Below are 12,892 nucleotides of genomic sequence, written 5' to 3' on the forward strand. Positions count from 1 at the left end.
ATAATACAAGATACCCTCCTAGACCAACACACATCCGTTTCCATCGATGATGACATTTAACATTCCCATTCATTAAAATGTCGTTCAGCAACAAGTTGAATTCCGCGATCACGCTTGCACAGCGGTTTGCAATTAGCACTAATTGTCATTCAATGCTATTAAACACGGTTTTACAGATTATTGGCATTCATTGTCAAAGATAATCAAATTGGTTCAATGAACGACAGCCACGCATGTCAAGATCAACAGATCTGTTGCAATCAAAAAAAAAGGTAGTATACATTAGTTTTATCATAAAACACATAAAACTTTTATGTCAAAATTTTAATTTCTCGAACATAAATCAACATGACGAAGAACGAAGATTAAAAAAATCAACTATCTTTTTATGGAACCATACAGAAAGGGTATTACTTCAATCATATTGATAAGTACAAAGTAAACGTCGATATCGATATGTGTTGCAGAACCAAATTTTTGGGAGATATGTCTGAACAAATATTGCATAAATATTGTTAATATCCCAATAGTTTACTGCCTTTTGTACTTGAGTACATGATTGAATTTTAGCCTGTACAATTTATTTTCAATTGTGTACAACTTTTGTTTTGTTAATGGTTTGGTGCATGCTTTTCTTCTGTACTTTGAGTCTAGTTTGTTATTCTAGATATTTTTGTTTTGAAAGAAGAAAGAAAAACATTCTAAAGTATCCTTTATCTTTCAATAAAAAGGCACAGCACAATTCCCGTAGCATTTGAAAAAGAAAATCGTTATTTCTCTTTCATAAATTTGTTGCATTAGTCTTCAGAAAAATATCATTCAATCGTTAGCATTTTTCTATGTCTTTTTCTACGTTTTAACTTATATACAAATGTAAAAATGTAAGTATGATAATCTGACTTGATCTACACAGGTATTCAAACATATTGCTTATATGTGTCTTGTTCTGAGAAAACTGGGCATAATGCATGTGCGTAAAGTGTCGTCCCAGATTAGCCTGTGCAGTCCGCACAGGCTAATCAGGGACGACACTTTCCGCTTAAATGGTATTTTCCGTTTAAAGGAAGTCCCTTTTTACCGAAAATCTAGTTTAAACGGAAAGTGTCGTCCCTGATTAGCCTGTGCGGACTGCACAGGCTAATCTTGGACGACACTTTACGCACATGCATTATGACCAGCTTTCACAGAACAAGACACATATAAACAAGTTAATATTGAAATTTATTGACGTTTAAACTGAACTATGATAAATATTTAATTGTTAACATTATTCGTAGTTTTGTTTACACTGTTGTATTCTACTGGTTTGATTATTTTTTCGGCGTAAGCTGTATTAAGCCAGCTTTTCACCCTGACTTGACCTTTGTAAGTGTCCAATAATATTCAAATAAAATTTCCCGCGGCTAGGTACGAATGAATACACTTCATTTATTCCATTGGCTGATTTGAGTATAACACCAGAACATTAGAAACATATCCGCGTCTTTGTAACACTGTTTTACTGCATGAAACAATTTTATCTCTAATGAAAAGGCTCAATAGATAGAACAGTTTTACAATCAATTTTCGACATAAATACAGTTTGTGCGTTCACCTTTTATTTTCAGAGAATTACCAGCGCAACAGCGTTTATTCTAAAGGCTATATTCTCATATTTAGTACTTACTTGCATTGCATTTCAACCCGCGAGGTTTCGGGTCAATTCGCGGCCAGTGTGTGAAAGTCAGAGTTTATATACAGTTCATCACCGGAGTTCGCAGAAGGGATTGCGATCTTTTCATTGAAGGAAAAAATTGGAATCTATGCTATTTTTGTCTGATGGAGTAAATAGTTCGTTTAGTCGCTTTGTCGATATATCAATATTTTAGGCACAGCTGTTGCCTTGGTCGTGTACAGTTGGCGTAAACAAGCCGTCGTTTCAGCAGCAGAATTGTTACCTAACTTTAATGCATTGCATTCTAATCCGCAAGGTATCAAGGTCAGTTTGCGGTCAGTTTCAGAAATCTTTTTATAAACGCCGTCTCGTAAACTTTGTGCACTTGAAGTCTGTTTTGATCAGAAAGACACTAAATAAAGATATTTGGCGATATTATTGTGGTATGTCAATCATCGATTTTTAATATGTTTTCAAAATTTGCATGATAAGGACCAATTTTGATAAAATTAATTAGAAATATTTATCAATTTAGACCAGTTTATAAAGCATGAGCACAATAATTCTCTATACTATAATTATGCAATTAAATAAGATTCGAGTATTGCCGGCTGACCTATATGCACTCGTTTATTTTCATGTTTCTTGTGTTTTTCTATTCTGTAAAAATAGATATCTGAGTAAAAATATCACATAAAGCAAAATAAGCCACGAAAACTGGCGCAACACCCCGTAATTGATTTGCTTGTGATGTAGCTAAGAACTGCGCAGAAAAAAGGCATCCGCTACTTTTTATCTCATAGAGATAACTTTTGATCGTTCATAAACATCGACCACAATCAACGCCGTATATCTTTTTTAAAGATATTTCTTGTTATTAATACTGTTAATTACCGTTTTGTGTTATATCAGGTTTTATTTATTTACCGTTTGGGCGCCTTTAAAACAATTCATCGATATATGACAAAAACATAGACTACGCAGTAATAATAAAGTAGTTATTAAGTGTAATCTACCTCGACAGAACTACAAATGGTTCACGTCAATTCATACAAATATTCCTGCACAAGTTAAACACATTTCAGGCGCACTTGTCCACACTTCATGGTACAATGATAACACACATACATTATTAACAGCTTAGAGTCGTTGATGCAACACATTGGTAATATTCGAGTTTGATTGGCTGAAACTGAAAAAAACGTACATCCGCTTGCATCCGCGGCGGGTTTTTTCCCAGTCTAAATATTAAAGCATCTTGTCAACAGTTAACATACAATGCTTATTTTCTTACTATATATAAGTTTACAAGAAAACCAATATTTACATCTATATATTTCATAATCATTATTCTAAATGATACATTACATTTCTAGAGCCTACTTCATTGCATTTAATTACTTATGAAACTTTACTAAATGCAACGGATTTACGTTTCTTATAATACTTTCTTTGCAAACAAGCATTTTGTAAATGTGCATGTCACATGTATGAGATACATATTGCAGTTCCCATATTATTATGAAGCAGTATTGGCTTGCTGATAATGCCTATCAATCGTTTAAATCAACTTGCCGTGGAAGATGAATACTGATTGCAAATTAGGTATTGCACGAATCCACTTACGATTCAAACACGACTGTCACCAACACGGCAATGTTGGCCCTGAACCTTTCAACTGAAAATGTTAGCACTTTGAGTCCTTGCATTTTATGTGGTTTGATCAAGTGACCTATATTCATGTCATTTGACTTAAGAACATATGTTCAATATTATTTGATATAATGCCATAATGATCATATAATTTTACCAGTGGCCCTGCTTTTCAAATTGATAGTCGTTCCACTCACCATTTGCAAGACACATAAGACGTCTGGAAATTTACAGCTTTTAATATTATGTGAAATTCTAATCCTGTTTCTCCTTTCGACATTCTCGAACATGAATTCATATAGCTTAATCACCATTTCTTTAAAGCAATGAATTATATACGATGAAAAACATAGAACAGCGAGGGCATGATGAAAAATCAGCGAAGCTACTGATTGCAGTGTCTCCTTTTATACTTCGCGTAATATGCGTTATTGAATATTGAGTGGAGGACACAGAAACATATCTTAAACGCTGCTCGAATGTTTCTTCATTCTGGATTACGTAAGGTAATTTGTCGACCTTACCCTTGTCATTAAAAATTAATCTTCGACATCGTATGTAATAAAGGTCAATTGAATTTAATAAATGCATTTCAAAAAGATTCATTTCAAATTTTCTATCATTTTATTGGGTTAAACTTATCAGATATTATTTTAGTTCCCAAAAGAAGTTTTTAAAAACAATAACTATATTACTTGACTTTACAAGCTCAATATGTACTGTGCAGATAAAATGCTATAACAATATACCGCGATAGCAGTACATTAAGTCACGAAAATGTTATGGCAAGATTCGGGTAAAAGAAAACATTTAACTTTTTCATGAAAATATGAAAATTATTATAATCAAATGGTTAAGTCACGTTACTTATATTTTACAAAAACAACTTTGTCTACTTTCAATCACATATGGGTTCAACATAATGACTAATATTAAATTTATGCACGTGTTTTGGTACACATTTTTAAGATGCTGTTTTTACATTTATTGATATAGGCATTGTTAAGAAGTTTCCCCGATAATGGGAATTTCCGTAATTTGCTGCTTACTGAGAATTATCCCCGGTAATGGGAAATCCGTAATTTACTATTTTTCCGATAGTAAGAACAATATAAACGCCAAAATACCCGCTTTTGGTATGAAAATTTATTAACGATCTTCAATATAAAACAATCCTTGTCTCTCTCTAGTTCATCACTAGGTAACGACGTCACGTCCATAACGTTACGTCACAAATCGACGTTACGTCACGGAACCAATCGCCGGTACAAATATAACGTTAAAATCTAATGTCCATTTTTCCCCTCCATCAAAATACAGTACATTTTGATACATATTGTAAAAAATAAATAAAAATAAATTGTGTACGTAAAATAATTGTATGTACTTTCGATATTCATTAATTGTCCAGTTCTAACGGGCATATCTTTGTAACTGGTCTTGTCATGGTGCTGCTTCCAACCTGGATTTTCACGACTCTCACACGACCGTCTTGTCTTGGATAAACCTCGAGTATCCGTCCTAGTGGCCAGTTTCCCCTCGTCGTTTCCGGAGTAATGATAAGGACGACTTCGCCAATCTTGATGTCCCTCTCAGGATGAAACCACTTGCGTCTAGCATTCAGGCTAGGTAACCATTCTCGTAACCACCTGTGCCAGAAATGTCGCACTAACTCTTATACACGCCGCCAACGCTTCCGCATGTTGAACTGTGTTTCATCTACTGTAGATGGTGCGAATTCGCCTCCCATTTGACCGTGCAGAAAATGATTTGGTGTTAGTGGAATGTCGTCTGAGGAATTCGAAGATTGGTAGGTCAATGGTCGAGAGTTTATAAGGCCCTCGGCTCCAACAATTGCTGTCATCAGCTCTTCGTCGTTGACATCTGCGTTTCCCAATATGGCGTTGATGGCTCTTTTGGCAGATTTGATCATTGTTTCGTGGATTCTCCCAAAATGCGGAGCTAACGGTGGATTGAAATGCCACTTAACACCCTTGTTTGCCGCTGCTTCCACAATCTTGTCTGTGTCCAAGTGTTCTACAAGTGCCTTTAGTTCATTGTCTGCCCCTTTAAAATTGGTACCGTTGTCAGAATACATTTCTTCAGGCAATCCTCTACGGCTTGTCATTCTGTAGAAGGCGTTCAAAAAGGAATCTGTGTCCAGACCATACGTTATTTCCAAATGAACGGCCCTCGTTGCCAAGCAGGTGAACAAACACAAATAACTTTTTTGACGACGTTTTCCTCTCCCCTGAATGGTTATAAAGGGACCCGCCATATCGACTGACGTCCTTATAAATGCACGAATTGACGCCTTTAATCTGTTTATTGGCAATGGTGCCATAATTTGCTGGCATGCTTTTGCTTTTCTTCGTCGACATTCCATGCATTCTTTTTCCATTTCTCGAATCGCCTCTCGTCCTGATATGATCCAATAAAGAGCCGATAAGGTTGATAGAGTATGGTTTGTTCCTGCTGTGTGATTGTTACCATCATGTACGTCTTTTATTATCAATTTAGTGATTTGGCCTTTTCTCGGAAGAATAATAGGATATCGCACGTCATAAGACAAAAAACCAGCACAGGTAAGTCGACCGTTAGATCGCATCACGCCATCATCGTCAAACATTGGTTTCAACCCTAATAATTTACTGCTTAATGGTAGGTTCGTCTGTCTATACAAAGCGTTCCACTCGTCGCTGAAATGCTCTTGCTGTGTCTGTCTGATAGCTTGAATCTCTGCCAACTTGATTTCATCTACTCGAAGTGCTCCCGATGTTCTCTCCTCTTTTGGCTTTTGACAGTTGTTGACAAATCTGTAAATCCATGCTATAGCTCTCTTGAGTTTTAACCAAGTGGAGAAACGATGTGAGTCAATTAGATTGTGATTTTGTGAGTCATTTACAACTACAAACGTTTTTTCAATTTTACCTTTTCTTTTCGTCTCTGTATTTGATGTTGGTCTCTCGACTGTTTTATTCGATGGCCACTCATCAGGCGACCGCAGTAGGAAAACAGGACCATTCCACCAACTTCTGCACTCGATCAACTCTTTTGCATTCAGCCTCTACTCAGGTGATCTGCCGGGTTTTCACGGCTTGGAACATATCTCCATTGTTCTGGATTGCTGTCGCTTTGAATTTCACCAACTCTATTTGCAACAAACGGCTTAAATTGTCGACTACGACCTCTTACCCACCACAAAATATTGACACTATCTGACCAGAATGTAACTGTGCTCAGCTTTAACTCTAAAACGTTGCAAATTCGTTTTGCTAGCCGCATTCCGATGACAGCTCCCATGAGTTCGAGTCGAGGTATGCTTGTAGATATGTTTGGTGCAACTCTTGTTTTTGCAGATATAAGACTTGTAGAAACAGAACCGTCCTCATATGTACACCTTGCAAATACAACTGCCCCATATGCGCTTTCTGATGCATCGACAAAAGTGTGCAAAGATAGGGCTTCCAGTGTTTTGTCTTTTGCCCGCAGACACCTTGGAATGGATATGCTTCTCAATTCTCTAAGTTCTTCAAACCACTCTCGTGCTGAATTGGTCAGCTCCTCGTCCATATTTTCATCCCACGTCAATCCGGCTGTCCACATATCTTGAAGCAACATTTTTGCCCGAATGGTTAAAGGCGCTAGCAAACCAATTGGATCAAACAACGTCGCGATCCTTTTTAAGAAGTTGCGTTTCGTGTACTTCATTCCTTCTTCGGGTGTATTTCCTTCGAATGTAAACATGTCTTGTTCTGCTATCCACCACACACCAAGCGTTTTTGCAGACGGTAACTGTTTGTCATCCAAATCTACCTCTGATTTCCGGTCAGCAATAGGTATCTCTTTTAGAACCTCGGTCGAGTTTGAAAGCCATTTTCTCGCATGCATACCGGCGCGCGTCAACATACTCGATAGCTCGTTGTATAGCTTTTTCCCTTGTTGCACGTTGTCCACGGAATCCATTGAATCATCCATGTATGTTGACTTGAGAATGGTTTCAGCAGCTAATGGAAACGCGCTCAGATTTTCCCGTGCGTGTTGCTGTAAGACATACTGTGCTTGAAATGGTGATGAATTTACACCGAACACGACTCTATCAAATTCGTAGATATCGGGACTACGGTTCTGATTCATTCCCCTCCATAGGAATCTGTGATATGGCTTGTCCGCGTGATCGATGCCTATTCTGAGATACATCTCGCTTATGTCGCAAACTACTGCAACGGGATGCCTTCTGAATCTTAGCAACACGTCAAACAGATCGCGCTGTAGCTTTGGGCCTTGGTGTATTTTATCATTTAGTGATACGTCTTCAAATTTTGCTGCAGCATCAAACACGATTCTGGTTTTTGTTGTATCTTTATCTGGCCTCAAAACAGGAAAATGAGGTAGGAACCATTTTGAATTGGACACTTCAGAATCCGGAACTTTTGACACGTACCCCTTTTCTACGTATTGTTCGATGCATTCGCTGTATGCTTAAGCTTCCTGAGGACATCGTTTAAGTCTTTTTCTGTGTTCTCTAATCTATTCAGTGCCATTTTGTAATTTTTTGGCATAACAGTTTCGTTGCTTTTCCATGGTATGGCGACGCGATACATCTGCTTTTCGAATATGCACGACTGTTTTACTGCTTTAAGTGCTTGTTGCTCGTCAATGTTAACGACAGGTGATTCAGTTGATTCCCTTTCAACTTCCCAGAATTTCTTAAGAGTCAGGTTTAGATTCTCGATTTCCGCTACGTCTCTTACAAAGTATGTTCGCGCATAATTTGTTTGTAGGACCGGTGTTAAATTTGAACACGGATTACCGATGCATGTCCATCCAAGTGGAGTAAGACGCGCGATTGGCTCCCCTGCTCTACCTCTTCTTTCTTCCAGTGCATAATGTAAATCTGCACAATCAAGTCCAATTAAGATGTCAACAATAGGTCTGGTCTTTGCTTTTGGAAATGATACGTCACGAAGATGTGGCCATTTTCTTTGGTACTTGTTCCAGTCAACAACTCTCATGTCTCCTGTTACTTTGTTAGCGGTATATGCTGCTACATTTATCTTTACGCTTCCGTTGACACTTCTTATTTCGAATTCAACTGGTCTTGTTTCAAAAGTCTCGACTTGACCATTCAGAACATTGACCTTGACCATTTCCGTTCTACCTTTACAGCCGAGTTCTGCCGCTACGTCACTATTGATGTACGTTTTTGTACTTGCGTCATCTAGCAATGCGTTTACAGTTATCGACCGATTTCCATTTGCGAGAATAACCGGAACTGTTCGGAGCCCTACTAAATCAGATCTAGTATGACTTTTTGCTGACAAATATGTTGCCCCTTTCTCTTCCGTAGGAGATTGAACTGGACTGTCAGCAGCGTTTGATTTCATGCTCTTTTGCGCATCTCTGTGCAACAGTCTGTGATGCAGCTCTTCACATCCATTTTGTCCGCATTGTCTACTGCGACGGCATGACTTTCCGACATGGTTAAACCCAAGGCAACGATAGCAAAGATGAAGTTGTTTTGCTTTGTCCCACCGTTGCGAAACGTTCATTTCTTTAAATTTGTCACAGTTCCATACTCCATGCTGTTTGTCACATACTCTGCAGTTAAATATTTTCCCGCTTTCTTCGGAACCACCAAAAAACGTTCTTTGATTGTTATGTTAGAGTTCGTCTTTTTCGAAGTATGCTCTGACATCAAATATCCTGACATTCCTTGCACGGTCTCTGACGCGATAGTTTGGAATTCTGCCTCTTGAATAACCCATGTCCGTAGCGACAATACTGACTCATTGTGTTGACCCTCAAAAACCCAACGATGATATCGTGCCAAGAGCGGTTCTGGTAATTTTCTTTGTAATTTTTCATATAATGAGCCAATTCCAAGTTCGTGGTGTTGATCCGCTTCCTGCAAATAAATAATTGCTACGTCTAATAGATCGGCAAATTGTTCTAGGTCTTTTGCGTTGCCAAGTCGGACGTTTTCGAAGTGTTCAAGTTCTTCTAGGTAAATAGCTATCTGTCGACGTCTACCCCCATATTTCCTTTCAAGTCGATCTTTTGCCGCTTCGTATGCAAACGCCGAGTGTCCGAGATTTTCAATGACCTTTAACGCTTCGCCAGATAAGTACTGTCTAAGCTGAAGAAGTTTGTACTCTGCTGTGGCTGGCGCTCTGTCAATACAAGCAAGGAATGCTGCTTTCCATGATTGGTAGACTCGCTTATCACCATTGAACACTGGAATTTCCACACGTTTGAGTTGCCTCCAAAGGTCTTGTCCTAATGTAGGATCGATGCCTGAACTCATAGCGTTGCCTTCTTCAAATTTATCTTTGATGTTAGAGGCATGAGGTGCTTCACGCCCACAATCGTTTTGCGCATCGAACCCGGTCCAATTACGCCACATACTTGGAAATTCGTCATTTTGTCGCACAGTATTATGTGAAACCGGCCTGTCTTTAGAAATATAAAGTTTACTCACCGTGTCATGCGACAACGCTTTGCTCACTTGACTTGCTGTTTCACTGCGTAGATCGTCTAGATAGGCACAGGCATCCTCCGTTGTTTTTCCATATTCAAGTTCTATCTTCTCCATTTCCGCAATTACTATTCTACTTTTTTCAAGTTCATTTCCTTCCATGTACATATTGGATAAACTATCAAGCCCTTTAACCACTTCGTCCATCGCCAAATCAAATTGCTTGCAAGCGTCTTTCACTGTCGCACTAGATGCATTTTCCTCCAAATTTGACACTATCTTTTTCCGTGCTCTGGTAAAATTCGTTTTCAGTCTTGTTTTTTCCCTCTTCAACAAAATCTCTGTCTTTAAATATTCAACTGGATCCATCGCTGATTCAATTTTGAAACACCGCTCTGCTACCAAATGTTAAGAAGTTTCCCCGATAATGGGAATTTCCGTAATTTGCTGCTTACTGAGAATTATCCCCGGTAATGGGAAATCCGTAATTTACTATTTTTCCGATAGTAAGAACAATATAAACGCCAAAATACCCGCTTTTGGTATGAAAATTTATTAACGATCTTCAATATAAAACAATCCTTGTCTCTCTCTAGTTCATCACTAGGTAACGACGTCACGTCCATAACGTTACGTCACAAATCGACGTTACGTCACGGAACCAATCGCCGGTACAAATATAACGTTAAAATCTAATGTCCAGGCATTATTATTCTAATAAAGACAAAATGACACGTCAAAAACAGTATCAGGGGATTAACACTTGTTATTTCTAGCAACACATGTGAGCAAAACTTCAAGCCTATCCCAGATATCAAATACTAGAATAAATAACAGATTTTGCTTTGTGTTGAGTGGATGCAGAAAAAACTTTCTCCATATCTTGTATGCTGTAATATTCCAGTCTTCTAAGGCTGTAGGCAGTAGAGTTCTTTTTTGGTATGTGGGAAAACATGATTACGACTTTAACCCTTTGCATGCTGGGAAATTTGTCGTCTGCTTAAATGTCGTCTGCTGAATTTCTAAAATTAGCGTTTTCTTCGATTTTTTTTCAAAGAATACTATCAGAATAGCAAACAGTTTGGATCCTGATGAGACGCCACGTTCTGTGGCGTCTCATCTGGATCCAAACTGTTTGCAAAGGCCTTTAAAATTCGGTTCCCGCACTGAAAGGGTTAAAAGAACACATTGATAGTTTCGCGATGCTTGCGACTTTCTTTTCACTAGGGGTATGTTTGTATTATTCGCAGAAAGCACGTTTCCACATTTGATTGATATCGTTTAATTAAAGTGGGCGTTTGGTTTGTGATCAATTGTGAGAAAGTGGGAGGTTAAGTGATCTCTCTAACCTGTTTAAATACCAAATGCTTGCATTGAATGTTTATAGTTTTAATCATTTTATATTTATACACGGTGTTCCCTCATAAAAAGTAGATACGAACAAGAACTTCTGTCCGGAGAGAGGTTTTTAAGTTTTCTTTTTGTTTGCTAAATATACGCTTACATAGCGTAGACTTAATTTGACGTAAAATAATAAGGTCTCTTAAATAATAACGCTGGTTCAAATATCATATTTGACATTTTGTGTATTTACATGTACGTATTCTTGATATAAACTTATTAGGTCGCCGTGGCGTTGTGGATATGGTGTCCGCCTAGCGACCGGGAGGACATGGATTCGATCCCCACTGTGGGAGCGTTCTTTAGATCTTCCCGATAGACACCAAGTACTGGTTCTAGTCACAGGCAACGAACTCGAGGGCGTTTCAAATAAATCTATTGCTTTGTATGCTTGTGCTAAATAAACCTATATTGCTTGATTTGGCGCAAAGATCCTATTAGTATGTATAAATTATTATATTTGAATATATTTATGATAAAAGCATAGTATCATTGTTATTATATATTTAATTATGAAGTACACGGCGTTCGTTTTTGTGGAAATAGTTTCTTTTCCACTTGACACTTAATATTTTACCGCAATTAAATATCAATGTACACACATTTTAGGAGTGGTGTAACATTTATTTACATTTTGATTTAAATTTGATAAAAAGAGACGTTTATGCAATTATTAACTTTAATGGGTCTGGTGAGTCTATTCATCACAAGAACCAGATGTGCTTTCATCGGAAAAATATTATCTTGCATAGTTTGATACAAATACAGTGCTAATGTTATTACACAACGTCATCCATTTAACATTCGTCAGATCTGAAAGAATGGTGGCGCTTTGTAAAGAAATTAGAACATGCTGTTAGATAATACTATTTGAAGAAGTTGTAGAAGGCTTCAATGTGGTTTAGTTTGAGCCAATTGAAATATGGCGTCAGCGAATTGTAATTAAATGCAATGCATACAATGTAGAAGTTATGTTAAGCATTAATACGTGACTCTACTATGCTACCTTATAACGACACAGGTGGGACGCAATATCACTACCTCCATGCGTCGCCGTGGTATGAGACCCAAGGGTGACTTTCATGATGCATTTTGTTTCGAGAGTTAGAAAGACGCTTCTTGTGATACAACATGCAACGCATTAACATGTAATAAATACATTGACTCCTTAAGCAATTACTATTCAATAAAAATACATATGATGCAAATTATTTTAGAGTGAAACGTAATTTTGCTTGGGTTGATTTTTTATACCACATTATTCAACAAGTTTCATATATATATATATTTCTGCATGGTTGTCGCTTTTTATGTTTATACATACATTCATGAAGTTATTTATGTCTTTACTGAACTGTTTCTGCAAGTTGAATGAATTTCATCAATAACCATCAATAGTTACAAATAACATTGTTATACATTGGGTCCAGGGGTGTTTCTCAAAGTTGAATTTTCCGCCCATTTTCTCTTCTTCTGTCCTCAAATGTATGTTTCTATATTGAAATAAATGGAATACTTTTAGGTCCTATTTAATGACGTACAACCAGCCTACATGTTGTTTGTAGCACTAAACAAAGGTGTTTTGCGTGCCCAGTAAAGGCCTTTTCTTTTGTCTTTCGTCTAAGAAACACTTTGTTTTCGTTAGATTACATGGATCTGGAAATGACAAGAGGTTTATCCATTTATTTGTATGTTTTAAACACAGA

The 12,892-nt window shown here is 37.5% G+C and overlaps 1 protein-coding gene across 1 annotated transcript; it reads right to left on the reverse strand.

Annotated features, from left to right (window-relative positions):
- Positions 1-6,367: 6,367 nt before the first annotated feature.
- Positions 6,368-7,507, reverse strand: LOC127872276 (uncharacterized). Its single transcript, XM_052415606.1, has one exon. The coding sequence runs from the start codon at positions 7,505-7,507 to the stop codon at positions 6,368-6,370; it is 1,140 nt and encodes a 379-aa protein (XP_052271566.1).
- Between the last annotated feature and the right edge of the window lie 5,385 nt (positions 7,508-12,892).

Source organism: Dreissena polymorpha, chromosome 3 (genome assembly GCF_020536995.1).
Source record: "Dreissena polymorpha isolate Duluth1 chromosome 3, UMN_Dpol_1.0, whole genome shotgun sequence".
NCBI lineage: Eukaryota > Metazoa > Mollusca > Bivalvia > Myida > Dreissenidae > Dreissena > Dreissena polymorpha.

Bases quoted from the DNA above. Each gene is read 5' to 3' on its own strand.
- LOC127872276 (XM_052415606.1), bottom strand. From the start codon at position 7,507: ATGTATCTCAGAATAGGCATCGATCACGCGGACAAGCCATATCACAGA.